At 50.1% G+C, this 20,699-nt stretch overlaps 1 protein-coding gene across 3 annotated transcripts in view; it reads right to left on the bottom strand.

Annotated features, from left to right (window-relative positions):
- EDARADD (EDAR associated via death domain) overlaps positions 1–20,699 on the bottom strand; it is a 50,475-nt gene that overhangs the window by 27,994 nt on the left and 1,782 nt on the right. The window contains exons 2-4 of one of the 3 annotated variants that reach the window (XM_039850325.1): positions 13,683–13,741; positions 10,095–10,134; positions 5,163–5,263 (exon numbers count right to left, since the gene is read on the bottom strand). In XM_039850325.1, coding sequence (XP_039706259.1) covers positions 5,163–5,263; positions 10,095–10,134; positions 13,683–13,741 — 200 coding nt within the window. The remainder of the gene's footprint in view (positions 1–5,162; positions 5,264–10,094; positions 10,135–13,682; positions 13,742–20,699) is intronic. The other 2 variants (XM_039850326.1, XM_039850327.1) reach the window with 2 other exon arrangements.

Genomic DNA, 20,699 nt, shown 5'->3' with positions numbered 1-20,699 from the left:
TCGAAGGCCTGCGGCACAGACACTACCACTCTTTACCCGCATCCCTCTGCTGGACGTCCTGCCTTCCTGCCCCACCCGAACCATCATTCAAGGCTCAACTCCGACCGGACATCAGCTAACTCGGCTTCTTATCGCTATAGCTAAAAAGCATGTTCCCGTCGTGACCCTCAGGCCTTCTGTCAGTCTTGCCCCTGGAAAAAAGCAAAGGTTCTTACTTTCAAAACGCTAACTCATCTTTCTGTGCCTCTCGTAACTTTATTTATCTGACATTTGGGGGCACATATCTGATGTCCCTGCCAGATTCCTTGGAAAAAATGTGTTGCGTGTTCTCCACAAAACATTGCGAAGTCCGTCGTCAGGGAACATTTGAACCCTCTCCACCTTCGACAGGGAGAACGAACCCCACTAACTATTCCGCTGCTCTCTCTTCACCCTCTCGATTTTAATCCCTCCACACCCGGTGATATCTTACCCTCTAAAATCTGATGATTCCCATCCTAAAAAAAAAAAGGAAGCTTTTTCTGTATTTTCCGACACCCTCAAATAAGAGGTTAATATTTTTCCCTGCGTCCTTGATGACATTGACAGAACTGCATGAACTTTGTCAGCCGCTCGCCCCTGATGCCTTGCAATTACATTTCGTCCCTATGACCGATTTCCTTCCTGAAGGACCCCAGTGACACCTGAGCTGACAAATCCAGTGGTGTCTCTGTAGGTCTCGACCTGGACCACGCTGTGCTCCCTGAGGACGGTGACAGTCCCTTCCTTGGCACCTGAAGCAATGCCCAATCCTGGCCTTTTTCCTTCCTTATTCAAATCTATTTATCGAGACTATGTACTAGGCAGTGAGGAAGCAATTATGAGCATAAAGACCCGGCAGCCCTGCCCTTGCGGGCTATGGTCTGGTCACTGGGAGGGACGACGACATCGTCAGCAAACATATGACCATAACCTGGGACAGGCACTATGAAGGGAAGCATAGCTGCCCTCACCACCGACAGCTTTGCCCTCGGGCCACCCCCGCCCGCTTCTGAGCTCCCGTCCTCCTCTGGCCTCTGCAGGGAGACGTTCCTCGAGGTCCCACCGTTGATCTCTCGGCTGCATCACCAGGACTCTCTCCCTGATGGCCTCAGCCACTCCTGGCCCACGGGCCCTGAACCAGCGCCTGGGGCTGCCCTGCCTACGTGGCTTCACCACACACCGGAAATGCCCAGACTCCAAGGCCTTTATTTCCTCTCCTGCAACCTGTAAACAAACAAAGCACAAGCCTAACAGCTACGCACAAAACAGGCCTTCTTCTGGAATTCGCCACTCACGTACTTAGTTGCGACCATGTCCCAGTGACAGGCTTGAATCTAGCCTCATCTTCTCTCCGGTCCCTCCGGGGTCCCAGGTATGGTCATGGGACTGTCACTCAAAACCCCAGTACCTCCCATCTACCCCTTGCTGGCATTCAGGGCTCTGGGGCCCAACTTATTTTTCACCTACGCTCTTCCAATCCTTCAGCTCCAAGCGAAGCTTGGTCTTTGTCACTGACTGTCGTCGGGGCCATTCCTTCTACCAGGCGTGCCCTCGCCTGCCCTCAGACCCCAGAATCTATTTCTGTGTCAGAGAGGATACGCAACCATTCAGACTGATGGGAAGGCCTTATAGCAAACTAGGCAAAATGTTTGTGAGATGTGTTTACACAACAAAAGCAAGTTATACAACTATTTCCAGTTTTTACAAATAGCCATAGAATATATAAGGGAATACATCAAAATGGCAAAAAAAGTTGTGTTAAGAGTGGTGAAATTGCGGATGAGTTTTTTTCATTTTTCTAGCTTCTTAACATTCTTTATGTGATTTTATAAACGAGTTTTTATTTTTGAATAGTTTTAGATTTACAGGAAATTTGTGGAACTAGTATAGAGGTTTCCTGAATACCGAACACCCAGTTTCCCTTATAGCATCTTATATGAGTATGGTATTTTGTCACAGCTAAATGAGCCAATAATTTAATGCGGTTTTTAAAATTTAAAAAAAACAAAAAACAACGAAAAAAACTTCAGTTTGGTAAAACCGAATAAACAACATGAATAGAGGAAAATGTCGCCCCTTCCATCACCTCTAACTCTAACTTAGCATCCTAGTATTGACTGTTTGTCTTATAACTCCGGCCCCTCCTGGCATGGATGCTGGGCTACAACAAAGCTTGCTTTGCCATCACTCGCCATATATTTGTGCATGTAGTTAAAGCAGTTCAAACTTGACTGTTTGAGAAAAGTTGCAATAGATTAGAGTTGGATATCCCCAGTAGATGGGCTGCTGATCTTACATCAGTGAAAGGAAAGGTTCTTTATGAAATTTTGTCTGAGGAGCCACACTTGAATTCTAGATCCCCGCACATAACGGTTCTTCCTGTGCATCGCTCAAACAAGGCAGCTAAACTTCAGGCTTCGTAGAAGAGGATCTTAGTTTTTAAGTTATAAAAATCACTAACGTGGCAAATATTAAATATTCTAAAGAACGTGTTTTTGGCTTACTTTTAATGTCTGGGCTATAGAAAATGGAGTTTGGGGTTTTTGTTTGTTTGTTTGTTTTTTAACGTTTCTCTCCTAGTGAGCTTTCCTTGTTCTATCTGCCAAGGTGGTTTCAAAGAACCTTTCTGGCTATCTAGTGGTTAGAATAAATCCTACAGATTATGCGAAAAAATAACCAACTGAAATAGCTGGGTACAGGCCTACTTTCTTTTAGGAATATAAGACTTTCTATTTTAAAACATAACTGAAAAAAACTCAAACAGGTTTTTCCCCCTATTTTTAGTTGATGACTATATTTTCATCTTTTAGGATCGTCTCTGCTTCACATAGCCAGAACTATAACACTCAAATTAGAAAAAACACTAAACAGTATCCTAACGCATATCCTGTACCTAATTTCGAATGGTGTTGGAAAATCCTCAAAAACAAACTAAACGATATAGCATTCTTGTCCCTTCAAGGTAGCCTATAACACATCACAAAAAAATGTGGAGCAAAACTTTGTTAAACGAATTAAAAATTGTAAGAAAGGAAAAAGGTACACATTAGGTTTACTAACATAAATCAGTCTCGAAGTCAATCAATAGATTGTAATTCCAAGGAAAATGCTGAGTATCGGATTAACAAATAAAGATATGATAGTCACGGTGGGTGACTGAACACCCCCAAATCAAAGTTAAAGTAGCACCAATGACGATTTTAAAATATGTTTATCAATCCATTACCTGTTTTATCAACTGTATTATATAACTTTGCTTTATTATAAAAGTGATTGACTATCCAAGAATATCATTATTAATGATTTATTAAGACTGGTATTTTAGGGGCTAATAGGCAAAATTTATAAAGAACTCATACAACTTAACACTGAAAAAAAAAAAAAAAAACAATCCAATTAAATGGGCAGAGGACCTGAACAGATATTTTTCCAAAGAGGACATGCAGATGGCCAGGAGACATGAAAAGATGCTCGACATCACTAATCATCAGAGAAATGCAAATTAAAACCACAATGAGACATCACTTCACACCTGTCAGAATGTCTGTCTTCAATAAATCAACAAACAAGTGCTGGCAAGGATGTGGGGAAAAGGGAACCCTCATGCACTGTTGGTGGGATTGCAAATTGGAGCAGAATGGCAGTTCCTTAAATAATTCAAAACAGAACTACTTTATGACCCAGCAATTCCACTTCTGGGTATTTATCTGAAGAAATCTAAAAAAAAAAAAAAAAAAAATAGTTCGAAAAAATATATGCACCTCTATGTTCACCGCAGCGCCATTTACAATAGCCAAGACAGGAAAGCAACCTAAGTGCCCATTGACAGACGACTGGATAAAGAAGTGGTACAAACATACAATGGAATATCACTGGGCCATAAAAAAGGATGAAATCTTACCATCTGCAACAGCGTGGATGGCCCTAGAGGGTATTATGCTGAGTGAAATAAGACAGAGAGACAAATACCATATAATCTCACTTATATGTGGAATCCAAAGAACAAAATAAATGAACAAAATGCAAGCAGACCCAGGTACAGAGAGCAAACTGATGGTTGCCAAATGGGAAGGGGGTGTGGGGGGCTGGGTGGAAAAGGTGAAGAAATTAAGAAGTAAAAATTGGTAGTTACAAAATATTCACATGGATGTGAAGCACAGCATCGGGAATACAGTCAATAACATTGTAATAACTATGTATAGTGCCAGGTGGGTACCAGATTAATCATTGGGGGGATCGTCTCACCAATTATACAAATTTCTAACCACTAAGCTGTACACCTGAAACTAATATAAAATAATACTGACCATCAACTCTGATTGAAAAATAAAAAATGAATTAAAAAAAGACGGATGTTTTAAAACCAAGATTAAGCGTCAAATTTGTCTTGTTAAAAATTAACTTATGGAAGGAGCAGGACCAGTCTTGCAGCAAGGCATGCTTTTCAAGATATTTAATCCTCTAAATGTAGGTCAGCAGATGCGATTTTGCTACTGAGCTTTGAGTGAGGGAACGATATGGACTGGAGAGAACAAGCAGTAACTGAAGCACATGGCGACCCAAGGAAGTTTCTGGAAGAATGTACCTCGAAAGGTGAACAGTGGAAAGACAGGTAATTCTCATTTTTTCAGTACATTTTTGTCCTATCTGAAGTTTAAAATAACAACCATTCGTGTATGGCCAGAAAACAATAAACGTATTTGCTTTTTGGAAAAAGACAATGAAAATGAGATGTTAAAGTTTGACTTCTGATACCAGAAAAAAGCGAAAGTTTTATAAAACATTACAAAAATGGTATTAGACTATTTGGTTATGTTGTAGCTTAATAAAAAGTTCCCATCTACAGCATACCAACTACATGGGGAAGAAAACAACTTTCCTTTTTAACTCACTGACACTTATTGTCCGTTTTCGGCGCATAGACAAATATTCACTTCACAGAATGGATTCAAGCTACCAGTTACTGGAAGTAACAGAAGTTCTATGGCTCTGCTACATTATTGGGATGCTTAAAGATCGCTTATTTTATTATCTAAAAATCCTGTTCCTTATTTTTAAAGCTCTAGAAGGTAATTTCTTAAAAAATCTACTTGGATTAGCATGTATCCTCAAGGTAGAAATATAACTGAAATGATTCTTACCTGACGTCGCACATCAGAATTGGTTGGGCGGTTCAAAGTCACTGGGTCACATTCCTCGGCTAGGACAGAAGACGGAGAGGTTGATGAGGGAAGCGCACGCTCTAGTGGAGGCCGAAACGAAGACCCCATGAGATGCGCTCACTGCCCGGCGGCTGGTGACACGGAGGGTCGCGAACGGCACCCCTCCGCGGAGAAGGCCCCCTCTCTGAACGCCACCCCTGCGTGGTGGGCTTCAGGCCCCGCCAGCCCACAGAATTACTCATCCCGGCCCATCCTGCCTCGGGCACCAGGATCGCCACCCTCGTTGCTGCAGCGCCCACCCCCCACAGCGCCTGGAGCCCCACGGGGCCCTGCAAGGCGTGGTGTCCTCTGCTACCGTGAATGTCATCTGTCCAGTGTGAGTATGCTGTGTTTGGCCACCCTCACGACCCCAGGGCAGGCTCCCTCCCTCCCCCACCAAGGGGGTGAATAAAAGGCGCTCAAAACCCATTTCCCTCAAAACCCATCTCCCTCTGGTTGACATTACGTCAAATTCCACATTACGTCAAATTCCACTGTGGCATTCAAGCCTTTCAGATACAGAGAGTGGGGTTAGCTTGCCTTGCAAGCTCCCCCTCCCGAAAGCGACACCCACACCATTTCAGGGATTATGAAAGTGGGGATTGCCGGGGAGGTCAAAGGGGCACCATATGCATGTGACGTGTTTAACACCTTTAACAGGAACTCCCCTCCTTCCCGGCTGACGTGTTAGCAGCTCCCCAACTGCGTGCTGAAGGCTGTACGAATGCACTAAACACGGATTTTATTCTGTCAGATTTCAATCTTTAACCACAACGTCGCCCTCTAAACTTAAAACCAGACAGAAGTAGCGTCATGAAAGAAATGTGTCTTCTCGTGTAAATTTTTACTTATAGAACCTTCAGTGGAAACATCACTTAACTCAGAGTTCGAAAGTTAAGAATGAACGAAAGGTTGACTTATCTATTTATTTTTTATATTCGTTAACATTCCTTCACGTACTGTGTGATGGGCTGAGAGATGAATTCAGATAAGGGGGTACAGTCATTGCCTCCTACACGATTGTGACAAAAGGACCTGAGAAATTGTAAGCATGATCAGTTACTGAGATTCCATGTGATGTCTTTCCAAGCCAGCGCAGTGGAGACCTTGCCCGGGCTTGCCGTTCGCGTGGGCCTGAGTCACCCGGGCCGCTTATTAACAATGCGGGCTCCGGGCTCCACCCCAGACCCCTCGACTGGAATCTCAGGGGCCCAGAAATCTGACACCCAACAAGCACCCCACAGATCCTGATGCTGACGAAAGTGCGAGTCTTCTCAGCAAAAAGTACCGGACCTGTAATTTCAGTCATACGACTTCTCACGATGGCTAGCGTCCTAACTGTCAACCCAGCATTTCTGTAAAAGTGGGATTCTTTCCCCGCCCCCTCCCCGCCATCATCATGGTAACTTGAACAGCAACTTTTTTTATGTGGTGCCGCGAACAGTCCTGTGGTCATCTCCCTCTCTCTCCCCTCTGCCCTTCACGAAAGCAAAAGAAATTTGCAGAATGGTCACCGTTGTATTCGTGTCATAATTCGGGGGGTGAGTTTTGGTTTATTACACCAGAGATTCCTAAGAGAGTCTTGGCCAAGGTCGGTGGGAGCGAGTGTACTACGGCATGAGCAGGACCCGGATGCACAGCAAATCATGCAGGCGGTCGGGTGTTTAGCTTCATGTTTGAACAAGAAAACCTATTAACAAAACACTGGCAACCGGCAAGGTGAGAAATCTATAACACATCAGCTTGCTGGTTTTAAAGCAGACACTTTTACTTCTGAATTATTTTAGTATTTGTTTATTCTCGCCTATCTTTTCCGAATTGAACTACTATTTCTAAATTTAGTGAACAACTTGTTTTAAAACGCCCCCCCAAATATCATCTACACTTAATTCCTCAAAATCATTAATAATAGAATCAGTCGACTTTAGTTTTTTAACTTCACTATACTTTAATTTTTTAAATTCGCTATAAAATTTTTTGAACCATAAAAGGAAAGAGTATTAATACCAGAAAAAATTAAGATGGTTAATCACCTGATTAATCATCTAATTGATTGATTAATGATGTATTTATGTGCATTTTCCCCTCACTATAAATAGTGGCTCAAAACTCAGAATTCTTTTTCCAAAGATAGTTTTCTCTCAAAATGTGAAGTCACATCCCTTTCAGAACACCTGAGCCAGTGTCTCCTATGCGATCTCGGGAATTGTCTAAACTCCCACAGCTGATTCACGGTAGAACTACATGATTCAAACCAACTCTGTTCGGACCCCACCAAGAACTTCGCTTTCTACTGCCCAAGAATAAAGTAAGAATATACAGAAGTATTATGAAGATTCTGTGAAACAAGCTTAATTTGCTTAAGAAAATGAATTTTGAGGACTCTTCAAGCCATGGAAATTGCTTGAGCTAATTACAAATGACTCGTCTGCTAAATAAAGTAGGTGCCCCTAAAATTCACTTAAATGTTGGGGTCTGAGATTGTGCTTAATATAATTCGATTACTTTTACTTTTAAATCTATAAATTAGTCTCTTCACTAATTCGTAAGGGTTTTCTTCCCTTAAAAACAACTTCAATAAGAAAATTACCATAAACATTTAATGATGATATTGTGTCCATTAAGGTATGTTTAAAAAAAATACTAGCAGACATTAAATTGTTATATTATTAAATGCAAATTTGGAGGTGTCTGAACTTCTGGACATGGTTCATCACATATAAGGTGATGCATTTTGCTGGTGATGAGAAATTATGTGCTTAATCATACTATTCCCATGAAGAAGCAGAGAAGAAAAATCTAGCATAGGGTTTTAACAGCCACGTTACCTGTCAACTCATCACCATTTTAACTAAGGTTTCTAAAACTCAAATTCTAGGAGAAACCCAACAGTACCAGTACAGTAGTATCCGGTACCTAAGCAACAATCTTTTTCTCTGCAAACAGGAAATCATGTGAAAGGATGATAAGATCTTTATCATCTTTAGTTAGCTCGAACCATGACTCTGCATTACAGAGTCACTGCAGCTCTGTCTTTGTCTAAAACAGTCCCACTTCTGCGGCTCTGCTATGAAAGCTTTCGTTAGTCCTCAGCCCTGATTTTCAAATTCTTTGATCAGATTTCCCCCCACCTGTCTGACACTCACACGCGCCAGGCGCCGTCCCAGACTCAATCCACTGAATTCTCGCTAGCGCCATGGGAGGTGGATGCCGACGTGTCTGCCCTGCGCTGCAGACAGCAGTCTGAGGCCCTGAGACCTGAAGTCACCGCCGAGTCGCTCGAAGCCAGTGTGGCTGCGTTCAGCTCTATCTTCCACATGCTTCTCCAGCAGACACCCCAAGTTCCTGAAGCTTCTTATCCTGGCTCTCAAAGTGAGGTCTGCATCCCAACCACTCAGATGAGCATTAAAATGCAGGTTCCCTGGCCGGACCCCACACCCACCCATCAGGGTTTGGGGGCGGCTGGGCTCAGAATCTGCGTGTGAAACAAGCTCTCTGTATGATGCTTGGGCCTTCACTGCCGCCCAAGACTCCTCTCTCGTCTGTGCCTGGCCACGAACTGGGGGACTCAGGACACTCAGAAGCCATTCGTGGGGAGCGGAAAGGGGAAGCGAGCTTACCAGAAACCTGCCCTAGAGCCTGGATCGGGGCTCACACCTGGCCTTCTCTATGTCACACCCATCCCTGGGACAAGCTCAGGAGGCAAAAGGAATGCCGCTCTCACGGCGTAATCTCAAAGAGCAGTGGGGAGTCTGATGAGCAGGGAACCAAGGGCGGGGGTGACTCGGCAGAACCTGGACCTAAGCACAGGTGGGCCCGGAAGAAGCCCCCGTCCACCTCCAGTCAGGGACCCTGGGACACCCGTGACCACAGGCACTGCCAGGAAACCCACGCAGTGTGAGCCGGGAAGTCCTGCCTCCCCAGGAAGTGCGGGTGGGGACGGGGGGTGCCAGCGCTGAAGCTGGTCAGATCTGACTGTTCCCTGCCCCCACCCCACCCCACCCTTCCTCTCTGGGTTGTCGGCTGAGCACAAGGTAAATGCCCCAGCGTGACAGCCAGCAGCCTGGCCTTCCCGAGGAACAAGGAACGCAGCCCCATGGGCTGCCCCACGGGGGGCCGAGGACAGGCAAAGGCCTGGTGACCTTTCCGGGCTGCAGCGTGCCCCAACGTCCCTGCGTGGGTGAAACAGAGCTGGTTTCGCTCTGGGGCCTGACAAGCCTCCCTGGACCCTCTGGTACCAGAGCCTGCTTTCCTGTGTTTTGGATGGAAATGACTGTGTGCCCCCTGCCTCCCCAACAACTGCAAAGCTCACACCAATGTCCTGGTGACCAACTGATTCAGCTACGGCCATAAGGCCAAACTGCTCATACCACAATTGTCCCTCAAACTGTGCCGTGGGTGCTGCGGGAAAGGCTCCTCGCTCTCCACCACCTCTGGCAGCACCAAGTGGACCTAGAGGTGTCAGGGACCATCCGTCCCACCCCGTGGGGAAAGCCTGCCGAGAACGGGGCCGCCACAGAAGACAGAGCCACGACACGGGGGAGATGGAGCCTGGGCTGGCTCGGGTCCAGCAGCGGCCAGCGAGTCCCTCCCTGCCTTTTAAAACGAACTTGAGTTGGGTTTCTGTCACTTGCAACTCATTTTATGCATGTTAAAAACACCCCAGGTATTTGATGTTTAATTCGTTATAAAGTAATTTCTAGATTTTAAAAAGAAAATTCATGTCTGAGATCATCATCAAAAAGTCATGAACGAATGGACCGGTATGTTTCTGTTTTTCAATTTTAAATAATGAAACATTACTCTGACTACTGCTTTGTTCAAGATAGTAAAATAATCACAAGTTCAAGTAGTTATAGTAACTGTACGTACCTTTAGGGAGTCCCGTATCTTGAATGGGATATTTGTCTGACTGGAGAAACCAACAAAAGAGGAAAGTTATTTTTAAACACCATAGTCAATTATAAGCCTGAAGTGAAAAAGGAAGCTTTGTCTTGGGAAAGGCACGATTTTAAAACATCGCAAGTTTTCCGCTTCGGCCATCATTAGGGCTGACCCATAGCTTGTTTCTACCCTCGATTGACAGACACGAATTCGAGGTTGACGAGACATTCACGTTGGAACACAAAACAGAATGAGACCTAACTTCCTCGGCCCTGACCGCCAGACCACACTTCCTCTCCTGTCTGCAGGGCCAGTCTCCCCATCTCCTTCCAACAGTTTAGAAGTGAGGTGCATTTGTGTTCGTGAACAGTGAGGACGGACCCATTTCTGTGACAGTCACGGGGGTCCACACCGTGCATGCTGGGCAGCACTCACCGCTGCACAGCTCTGTCCCGGGCTGACTAGAACAGATTCAAAACGGGACCATCCTATCGGTCGCACGGTTAAAGAGCTACAAATCGGTTAGTCATCACGCACGATTCGCACAGTCTCCCTGGTGCAGGAGCTGAGTGCTGTCACGGAGAAGCTCTTACGGTCACATGCGTCACTGTTTGGCACCTACGAACACGCTGGTATCTACTGTTCTGGAAACACGGACTTCATCATACAATGAGGTCATTCTCTGAAGACTTCCATGAGAGGGCTGAGGATGGGCCCACTTCCCCATCCTGTTGCCTAACCCAGCTCAGCTCACACCACCCCCTGGTCTGGGCCTTCGCGTCCACTGCCGCCAGCCCACGTCTTCCTTGGAGAGAGGAGAAAAAGAAACAGACGTGGAACCAAGGATTTTGTTTTAAACCCCTTTCCCTGGAATTTCTTTGGGCCTCTAAAAGCCTCCCAACCTCTTCCACGGAAGAAATCAATCCTCGATCACAGAGAACGTAAAAGTCTAACATCTTCCCCCCCAGACTCTGCTCCCCAGAGCACGGAAAGGCCTGTAGCGCCTCACTTACCAGACTCTTTGTAAAGTACCTGTCTGCTTCCTGGGACAGACTGTGAGTTTTTTGAGGGAGGGGACTGTGATCTCCACGTCCCAGATTTTGGCTCAGTGTTAAGTAAACATCTACAGGGTCTGCGTGGATGAACACACGGGTGGGGGCAAGACCAGGTTTCCTGGAGGGACTGACATTCGAGCTGGGCCTAGAGGGTGCCAGGGCCTCGGAGGACGTGCAGATGGCAGACACGGAGGAGCAAGACCAGGTAATTGGAAGAGCGGCTCGGCAGGTGAAGAAGGCCCATCAGCCTCAAGCAGGATGCGTGATGCAGGCGGAAAGAGGAACACAATAGAGACAGCGTGCGTGAGAGAGCCTGGAAGCGAGGCGGAGGGGTTTAGGTGGGGTGCCGTTCCAGGGCCTCGAGAAGCGGGGCACACCCCACACTGCTGCCTGCCTGTGCCCAGCTCCGCGTACGGAGAGATGGTCGACACAGCCTGGCAGGTGGTCGACGAGCAAATAAATAATTCCAGCACCGTGTGACGGAAGCGGGGGCTGGGCTGTGGGAAGGGTGTGCCTGGGGGCCCCAGGCAAGGCGGAGAAGCTACATACGTCGAGGAATGTTTGACCTGAGTTGGGAGGGAGCAGGGAGGGACCGCCACTGACCCTGTCCCAGGAAGGTGGGAGGGTGGGGCTGTTAGAAGGGCAGCAGACAGCTACACGTGACTGGCTCGTCAGGGGGTGCTGAGGTTGGGTCACTGAGGACTTCCTCTGCCATGTCAAGGGCAGGATATTTAATCTTGGAAGCAGCAGAAATGCTATGGGTTGAACTGCGTCCCCCGAGGTATGTCGAAGTCCTAACCCTCAGGACCTCAGAATGTGACCGCACTGGAAACAGAGTTATAGTCGGTTCAGATAAGGTCTGAGTGGAGTGGGGTGGGCCCTCAGTCCAATGTGACTGATGTCCTTATGAAGGAAGAAGAGACACCTAGTCACAGACAGGCAGGGAGGAGACAGCCGCATGCCAACAGGGTGAGGGGATGGACGGATGCCACCAAGGGACAGTGAGAACTGCCGACGGCCAGCGGGGGCCGGGCGGACGAGGCCAGATTCTCCCCTGTGAGCTTCGGATGGAGCCCGGCCCGGAGCCCGGCCCCGAGCCCGGCCCTGCAGACTCTGGGCCTGGACTTGCGGCTCCGGAACCGCGAGAGAGACGTCTCTGCAGAGTCGGCCACTCCGGGGCACCTCGCCATGGCAGCACTAGCAGACTAACCCGGGGATGCTTCCGAAGGCGCTGTGAGAAGCCGTGAGAGCTGACCCGAGTGAGAAGCATGGCCGTGAGGAAGGGCGGCCTGGGCTGGGCAATGTGGGGACACCGAGGTCATCGCAGGCGGGCGGCGGGAAGGGCGAGCTGAGCCACACCTCCTGGAAACCAAAGGCTCTGGTGGCGGACGGCTCCTGAGGGACCGTTAAGATCCGACCACACGGCCACCCCACACTCTGTTTTTATGAGCGTGGAGAGATGGCATTTGTTCCTATTAATTTCTAAGGGAAGTCAGAGCTTGGTCCCCTGCATGGGCCACACCTGTCGGACTGTGCAGCGATGAACTAACGGCCACGGACACACACACCTCAGGTCTTCACGACACGGAGGGGCCTCGTGGACCACCACCGACTTAAAGACGCTGCGTCTAATTATGTGAAGTGCATTCAATGTCATTGAACTACATCGGTTCATCAGAACTTTTCGTGGCTCAGGAGGTCGGATCCTCCACGCACTTTGGAAAAAGGACCACACCTCACACCGTGCCACGGCCTCCCGCAGAGCTGTCACAGGCACTGATTCCACGCAAGCGGCAGAGCCGCCCAGGAGAGCTGGTTTCAACCAAACCAGCCAGCTCCCACGTCCTCAGCCGCAGAACGCGGATGAAAATCCCTGCCCCACCGTCTCGCAGGTCACGTGGAGGGTGAAGCGTGACGTCTGTAAGACCTCTGGCCGAGCTGAAGGCAGCGACAGGCAGAGCGGCCGGAGGGGCAGGGGTCTAAGGCCGCGGCCGGGTTTGAACCCCACCTGGCTGCTCCCGAGGCGGGCAGCTGACCTCGCCTCCCGTGTGCCTCAGTTCTTCGTCTGTAAAACGGGCAGGGCCACCTTAGAGGGCTGTCGTGGGGACTAAGTGCGGTGACAGGCAAATCAACAGCATGGCGCCGTCCGGCATGCAGCCGGCTCTCGGGTACCACGAGGCAATCCCATTTTTTTCCTTCAGTCTCAAGTTAGATATTTTGAATGTTGAAGAAGGGGCCATTAAACACAGATGGTATTAAACATCGACAAGCAGATGAGGACCCCTTATAATCTCAGATGGTGTCAGCTGTGCACAAAAGGAGACCAAGTCCATGCCATTTTGGCCTGGAGCAACCCCAGGTCTACTCTCTCACAGGGATCACCATGATAAAGAAACTCATCTCGTTAAAATCTTATTTTGGGTTTCCCCATCTTCCTGTAAATACTGAGTAATAAAAAACATAAAGCCATAACAAAGGAAAGATAAGAAGCCATCACCATTACTGTAAAATTTGTACCTACCCCGTTGAAGGATAAAGTGCTAGGGTCTGTGTCTTCCACTGGCTCCTTCGCCATGTGATCTGCAAAAAAAAAAAAAAGCATTTGCTTAAACTTAAAAGCACAAATGTGCCCTTTGATAACTGTCTTCATGTGGATACGAGCTGCCATTGTCAGGCCGGAGGAAACTTTCAATCATTAGGGGAGACAAAATGAGAAAGGATGGGCTCAGACTCCATCAGGAAAGAGATCAAGACAAACTTTACTTTTTAAAAAAAACCACATTTTGGAACAGTTTCCTTATCAATATCAACAAATACCCAGAATTACAAATTATGCAGACACGATACTGACAATACTTTCGCAGGCTGGATCTGACTACACTTCAAGCAGGAATGATTCAATTCTGACTTCTGCTTATTTCCTATTCTTCTGCAATTCATTTTCATCATTTTAGAATATTGTGTAGATGTGGTTCCTGTGAATTACTAGAGTCAAAAATATCTCAGAACATTTATCAGAATCTTTATCAAACAGAAAGTAATCCTGATTTCTCGAAATTTGCTTATGTTTAATCACATGCTGCGTTTAAGGAATTTAAAGAGAAAATATAGAAAAAGGAACGGGCTCCAACTAGATCTCATGGATTTATACACAAAAGCTCCCCTTTTCCAAGACACTACAAAACACCTGCCAGAAAACTGTCTTCATAAATAACCACGTATGTCCGAGTGGAACCTTCTCGGTTTGCTGTGTGTGGCCTGCAAAACCCGAGTCGGCAGCCGTGGTCCAGCCAAGATCCACTCCCACTTCCCGCCGACCCTCACTCGGCCACGCTGCGGACCACACTCCGGGTGCTGCGAACCAGACTCCGGGTGCTGCGAACGCCTCTGGGGACCCAACGGGAATGGCCGGGCAGTCTGCGGGGCTAGTTTGCCTGTGCTCCCTGAGGGCTCCCACCTGACGCTGGGCTGTCCCCTGCTCGCTGTGACGCCTGAAGGAGCAGCTGTGTGGCGGGAACGTCTCTGCTGTATGACAGCCTCGTCACTGGCAGGATTAAAGGCGGTGGCCGGAGGAGCAGAGAATGGAGCCCGCTTCGCCAGTGTCCTCCCATGGAGCAGGGGCAGGCGTCTGAGGCTCCACGAGACGGGTGGCGCCCTGGTCTCTGACAGAGCCCAGGTGGCAAGACCACACCGGGAACACACAGAAGGGGCCAGCCCCTGGGTCCCACCGTCCCAGCCCCAGCAAGGAGACCCGTGACTCGTGCCTGGCCCAGAAACACAGGGCTGCTGCATTCCGAGGGTCTCCTCCGCCTCGGACAGGGAGGACACGGACTCCCACCAGCCTCCCTCACTTTCCAAGCATGACGCCATCCTCTCGGATTCCTGTGTGACCCCAAGGCGGGGCCCCAAGGCCCAGTTCGGGCTCAAACGGGACTTCCTGCCAGCCCAGGGGCACACACACTAAGATACAGAGTTAAATCCGCATAAAGAAAAAAAGAACAGACTGTGTTGCTAACATCGCCCTGAGTTTCCGGAACTCCTGCCATCAGAGTGACAGGCAATCGCAGCACAGGGCACTTCCGGTCAAGGCCGCAGAAACACACAGGAAGCGTGCGCGCCAGCTGAGGTGCGTGGTGGCGGGGGGTGGGGGTGCAGGGGGGCCCGCAGGGGAATTCAGATCTGCGTCCACGGGGAGCTGAAGCTGGCCGGGAGGGGTGGGGAGGGCCCAGCACTCCAGGCAGAGGGAGCGGCGTGGGCAGAGGCCTGGAGAGGAGCAAGCGGCACACGGCGGTGTGTATCGCACGGGTCCAGCTGCACACACCTGCGCTCGGTGTTCCAGGTTCCCCTTCCCCGACTCTCACGTTCCTGTTCCTGGCTGGGCGGAGGGCGGTGGAAGCCACCACTACGTAGCCTTGAGTCCCTCCGTCCCTCCTCTTATCACAGCCTCAGCTCAGCTGCTTCGTTCCCACTGAAGTCCACCTGGATGGCGACACCTTCAAACGTCACCCCGGTGGCGGTGTGGTACCCGTAACGGGCATCGGCCATGGGATTTCAGGTGGAAGGATGGCGTGCTGGGGGCGGGGATGGTGACCCTGACAGCATCCGGGGCCGACATACATGCCCGCTAGGTCCATGACAACGTGGTCCATGACAAGTGAGAACGCGCGGAAGGAAAGAGCGACAGACGGAGAGGAGGAAAATGGAGGGCGGGGGGTGGGGACGGCAGCGGCGGAGGATGCGGACGGGACAGTCAGCAGGAAGGAAGACCGTGCAGAGCTCGCGGTCTGGCCTTGGACGAGGCTAGCGGTGTGTCCTCGGATGACTCACGTAAGCCTCAGCCTCGGGGGGCCCAGGTCCCTGGTGCCCACACTCAGCTGGTCACCGTCGTCTGGTCGGGCCAGGTTTGGGAACCACCACTCCCCAGGAGCGGACCCAGCTCTGAGACATAGCTGAGTGTGTCTCAGGGTCCCGCGGTGAACGGGAGGACACAGGCAGACGACGGGGTTTGGAGGCACCGACCTCCTCAGCACCGACGCTAAAGGGAGCCGCAGCTGGGACGGACGCACGGGATCCGGGTTTTCTGTCCCGAAGCAGGACGGAGAGAGAGAGAGGGCGACGGGGAAGGGCGCGTGTCCAGGCATCAGAGACACCTTCGGGCCTTCCGTGAATCTCACTGCAATGGCCACGGCTGGGCCACCTCCACGCGGATCAGGCCGTGGCTGCGTTTCCTCCACATCTGTTCTCACCAAACGCACGCCCGGACCGGCTGCTGTGGCGCCTTCTCCCTGGCTGTCCCCCACGCACAACCACCCTGCTGTCCCCGGCCACCGTGTCCCTACGCGGCGACGCGGAGGATCCTGGTCATCTGAGCCTAGTCTAGAAGGAGGAAGCTGCCCTAAAGCATTTCTGAGAGCTTGGAACGGCATGTTCATATGATTGAGTATAAAATACGACCGTTTAATTAGAAGCTCTATATAGACCCAGGTAACCAGCTGAGCCCCGAGGCAAAGCTCTGGTACCAGATGGGACATGAGGCTCAGAGGAGCCGAAACAGAACGGGGACCATGTGAGCTCCGAGGTGGCAAGACCCACAGCCCCGCCAGAGCCAGTGGGGACCTTGCCCCTGCTCCTGGCTGCACCTCTACTGTCTGGGGCAATGCTCTGACCCTAAGCTGCCTCGACTCCCCTGGATGGGTCACTCTAAATAGGTAAAAAGAAAAACACCCCAAATTTGGAGTAGGATTAATGCGGAGACTGGGAAAAGCGACTATGGAGCTGAACTCACGCCAGCTCCGGGTCTGCTGGAGGCGACAGAGGGAACTGGTGCCGAGTCGTGGCAGCTTTTTCGGAGCGCCATTGACATGCCAGAAAAATGGCATGCCTAGTCTTGGTGAAGGAGAGTAAACCTAGAAAGGCGTCTTTTTACACCAGCTTGTAAATTTAACATGTTTGCCACTGTGCCCGGCAAGAACTACATGAGTAAGTGCCAGGCAGAGAGGCAGATACAATAAAAATGGATTTTTATGGTGGGGGTAGAGAGAGATGACGTTCTTAGTTTATTTGAAAAAATAAACCTACAAATTTCTCAAAAATAAGCTACAATAATTAAAAATTTGATGCTAGCATAGATTGAGTAATCAGAATGGAGAATCTAGAAACCAACCCAAATATTTATGGAAATAAAGAAAAAAAACAAGGTAGTAAGGCATAGATCACCCCAAATTAGCTGGCAACTGGCCAAAGGGGTCTCACTGATGGCAGTCGGAACGTTTCATCTGCAGGAGCACCTTCTGGGGGGTTCCTCAAGAGGCGTGAGGGAAAGCCCCGAAGAAGGCCCTGGGCCTGGCTCCGGGGCCCCAGGTGACAGCAAGGAGGTGGGCTGTGGTCATTCGTTTCCCCGGACAAGTCCCTCGTCTGTAATATTTTGGGGTGAACAGAGCCTCCGCGTGCCCTTCAGCTTTAAAAGTCTGTGAGCGGTGGAGAAGGAGGGGCCCCACGGGTAAGGGCACCCTCAGGCCACAAGGTACTATGACATTATGACATGAGAAGCCCTGTCCACAGCACTCGAGGACCCAGACTTCATGGATAACGACTAAAGCCCCATATACGTGGTGCCCGACTGTGGGGCATGGTTGGCACAAAGCCTCGGCTCGTCCTCACGGTAACCCTGAGAGAGGTGCAATGTCCCCTGTCACATATCGAGTGCCCAAGGTCGCGGGGTAATGGAGGAGCCAGAATTCAAATCCAGGACTTTCTGCCTTCAAAGTGCCTGTTTTCCATACCTTCGGAATTCAAGAAGTGGTTCCTGCGTCGACCACCCGCCAGGCTCTCCCGGGGAGAATCTGTGTCTCGATTTCCCCTTTAAGGATCGGAGCCCACCGTAGGACCTCATTTGAACTTGACTACGCCCGTAAAGTCAGGTTCTAAGGTTTTGGGGGTCAGGATGCCAACAAATTTGGGGGAGAACACAGTTCAATCCACAACAGTCCACTCACTGTCCCCCCAAATTCATGTCCTTCCCACGTGCAAAATGCATTCACCCGACATCCCCAAGTATCATTCCACATCAACTCTAAATCCGAGATCTCATCCAGTCATCGTCCGTGCAAAGTGCCACGTCTCATCTGGGGAACCAGACCGTCCGGGACCCTGGGGAACGCGCTCTGCACCCGCGGCCTCTGCAGAAGGAACGACCACACCTTGCCCGACACTGCCCGTCAGCCACACTGTCGGCCGCTCTGTCACGGTCTGACGCCTGCCTTTGTCCGTGCCACCGGATAAGGGCCAACGGTTCCCGGAGACAGTTCTCCAGGGAAGGTCAGAGATCTGCTCTAAGGATGTCCTTTCAGAGAAGAGAGAGGGGGGTGCTCCGAGCTTCCCAAACTCCCAGCGCCAGGGGCCAGAAGGGTGGGGTCTGCGGTGCTTCCTAGCGAATTAGCGAATTAAGGCAATCCTCTGAACTTGTGATTTCATTGTTGACTTATTTTTCATGCGTTATTACTTTTTGTACCATAGCTTTTCTCCGGACCTCGAGCTGTCTGCGTTACTGATTATAAAGATGAGGCCGAGCTGCACTCAGGACCGCTGTGGGCGGTGCCGACACGTCTGTCACTTTAGGTTCCTCTGTCTTTTCCCGCAGTTCCCCCCCCTCCGCCCCCCTTCATCCTCAGACCTCAGTGCGGGGGCTGAACAAGCTATGAAAGGACCAGGGATCCGCATTACGTGTCAGTCACGTCAGCCAGGCTACTGTGCCTTACAGAGGGGATCCAACTGAAGAGGGACAGAGGGGAGGGGAGGAGGAGGGACGCGACGGAACAGAGGGACGAAAGAGGAAGTGCAGGTGAGGGCAGAGAGGAGGAAACTTAGAAAACTAGCATTAAAAGAAAGGAAAAGAAATGAAATGGGCTTTGGAAAAACCCACGGGGAGGGGAGGGGAGGGGAGAGGCCAGGAGGGAGCACAGCCAGCTGCCACCCTCCGGTGGGCCCAGGGAAAGAACTGGCCGGTCCAGCTTCCAAACGGGGGTGCTGCTGGCAGGAGTCCCCGGGGCCTGGTTCCGGCCCCCAGTCCTGGTGCTGCACCTCGGCCCTCTAAGCTGGGAGGGGTGGTGGGGGCTGAGCTACCACCTACGGGCTGTCCTGAGCTGGTCTCTGGGGGCAGGGCTGGGGTGGGGGGAGTTGGCAGGGGCCGCCATGTGGTGTGACCCCGAAGACAAAGGGAGAACGTCGCTGATGTGCCGGGTGGCCGTGGGACTTAGTTCACCGCAAGGACGCCACGAACACCACCGTCCCCTCGACCCGGCCTTCGAAGTTCTTTCTTTGTCTTAAGATCTATATGAACATGCACCAGATTTCATTCACACATGACAGGCAATTCTACCTCATTCCATGGTCGACTGTCGACGAGTTAGGGGGAGACGGGGTGAGACAGCCACACTGGAAGCAGCATGACTGTGTTGCTCCCATGCGGCCTCGGCAGCCTTGCCAACTGCCTTAATGTAAAAAGGTGTTTATTTAATTAAGCTCGTAACAGAGAATAATCATATATATACACACCTTTGTTACATGCATGTGGATACACAAACATCTTTTTTTAACTTTATGAGGTAAACTCGGTTCACATACCTAACTCGACGAATGAGTTCCTCAGATGCCAGTATGAAAAGATCCCACAGTTGGAAGCATGTGGTTAAAATATGGTTAAATTTTCTCTCATTCATTCACTGTGGTGTATTTAGCCGGCACTTACTATGTGCTGGCTACCGTGCAGGTGTGTGAAGTATTTGTAGAGCAAAGCAGATGTGCACGGTCCAAGAACTTGTAGTCTAACGGGGGACAGATGGTGGTGACATAATCATGGCCACAGGGACACATGCTCGAAAGGGAAGGTCCAGGGCCATGGGAGTGTCTTCCATGGGGCTCGATCTGCATTCCTATTGAGTGGGTAACTGGAGTCGGGGCAGAGAAGGGGGCCCTCCAGCAACAGGGGGGGCCTGTGGCGAAGCCTGTGGGCAGGTGCCAGGGCTCTCCCGGAAACAAGGGGGCGGCGTGGCTGCAGGACAGACAAAGGGGACAGAACAGCCACCCACCGGTCGCAGGGAGAGGCAGAGACCAGTGTGCCGAGTATGAAAGCAACGGAAGGACCGAGGACGTGTCGGGGAGTCAGGGCAGGATTCTGCGTAGAGGAAGGACAGGATCGGAGTAGTTTTTAAAAGGTCACTCTGGCCGCATTTTGGTGACCGGGTTGGTGGAAGGCAAGAGTGAATGCTGGGAGGTGAGTGTAGGAAGCTGGGCGAGAGAGAATGGAAACCTGGCCTGGGGTGCAGAAGCGAGAGTCCACTGTGGCTTTATTACAGAAACGGAAGGCGTTGGTGGGTGTGCCCCGGAGGTTACGGAAACTAACTGGGATGTTAGAAAGGAGACGTCATTTTTAAATCTCTTCTTTCTTATGGAGGAAGCTTCCTATGATTGATAAATTCCGGAGTGGGCATGGACATGAGGACAGCTTTCAGATGCCCGAATATGTTCTCAACATCTCTGC

The sequence above is a fragment of the Pteropus medius genome, unplaced genomic scaffold (assembly GCF_902729225.1).
Source record: "Pteropus medius unplaced genomic scaffold, Ma_sr-lr_union100, whole genome shotgun sequence".
Lineage (NCBI taxonomy): Eukaryota > Metazoa > Chordata > Mammalia > Chiroptera > Pteropodidae > Pteropus > Pteropus medius.
The sequence above is the reverse complement of the archived record's forward strand: the minus strand, read 5'-3'. Positions and strand labels throughout refer to the sequence as shown.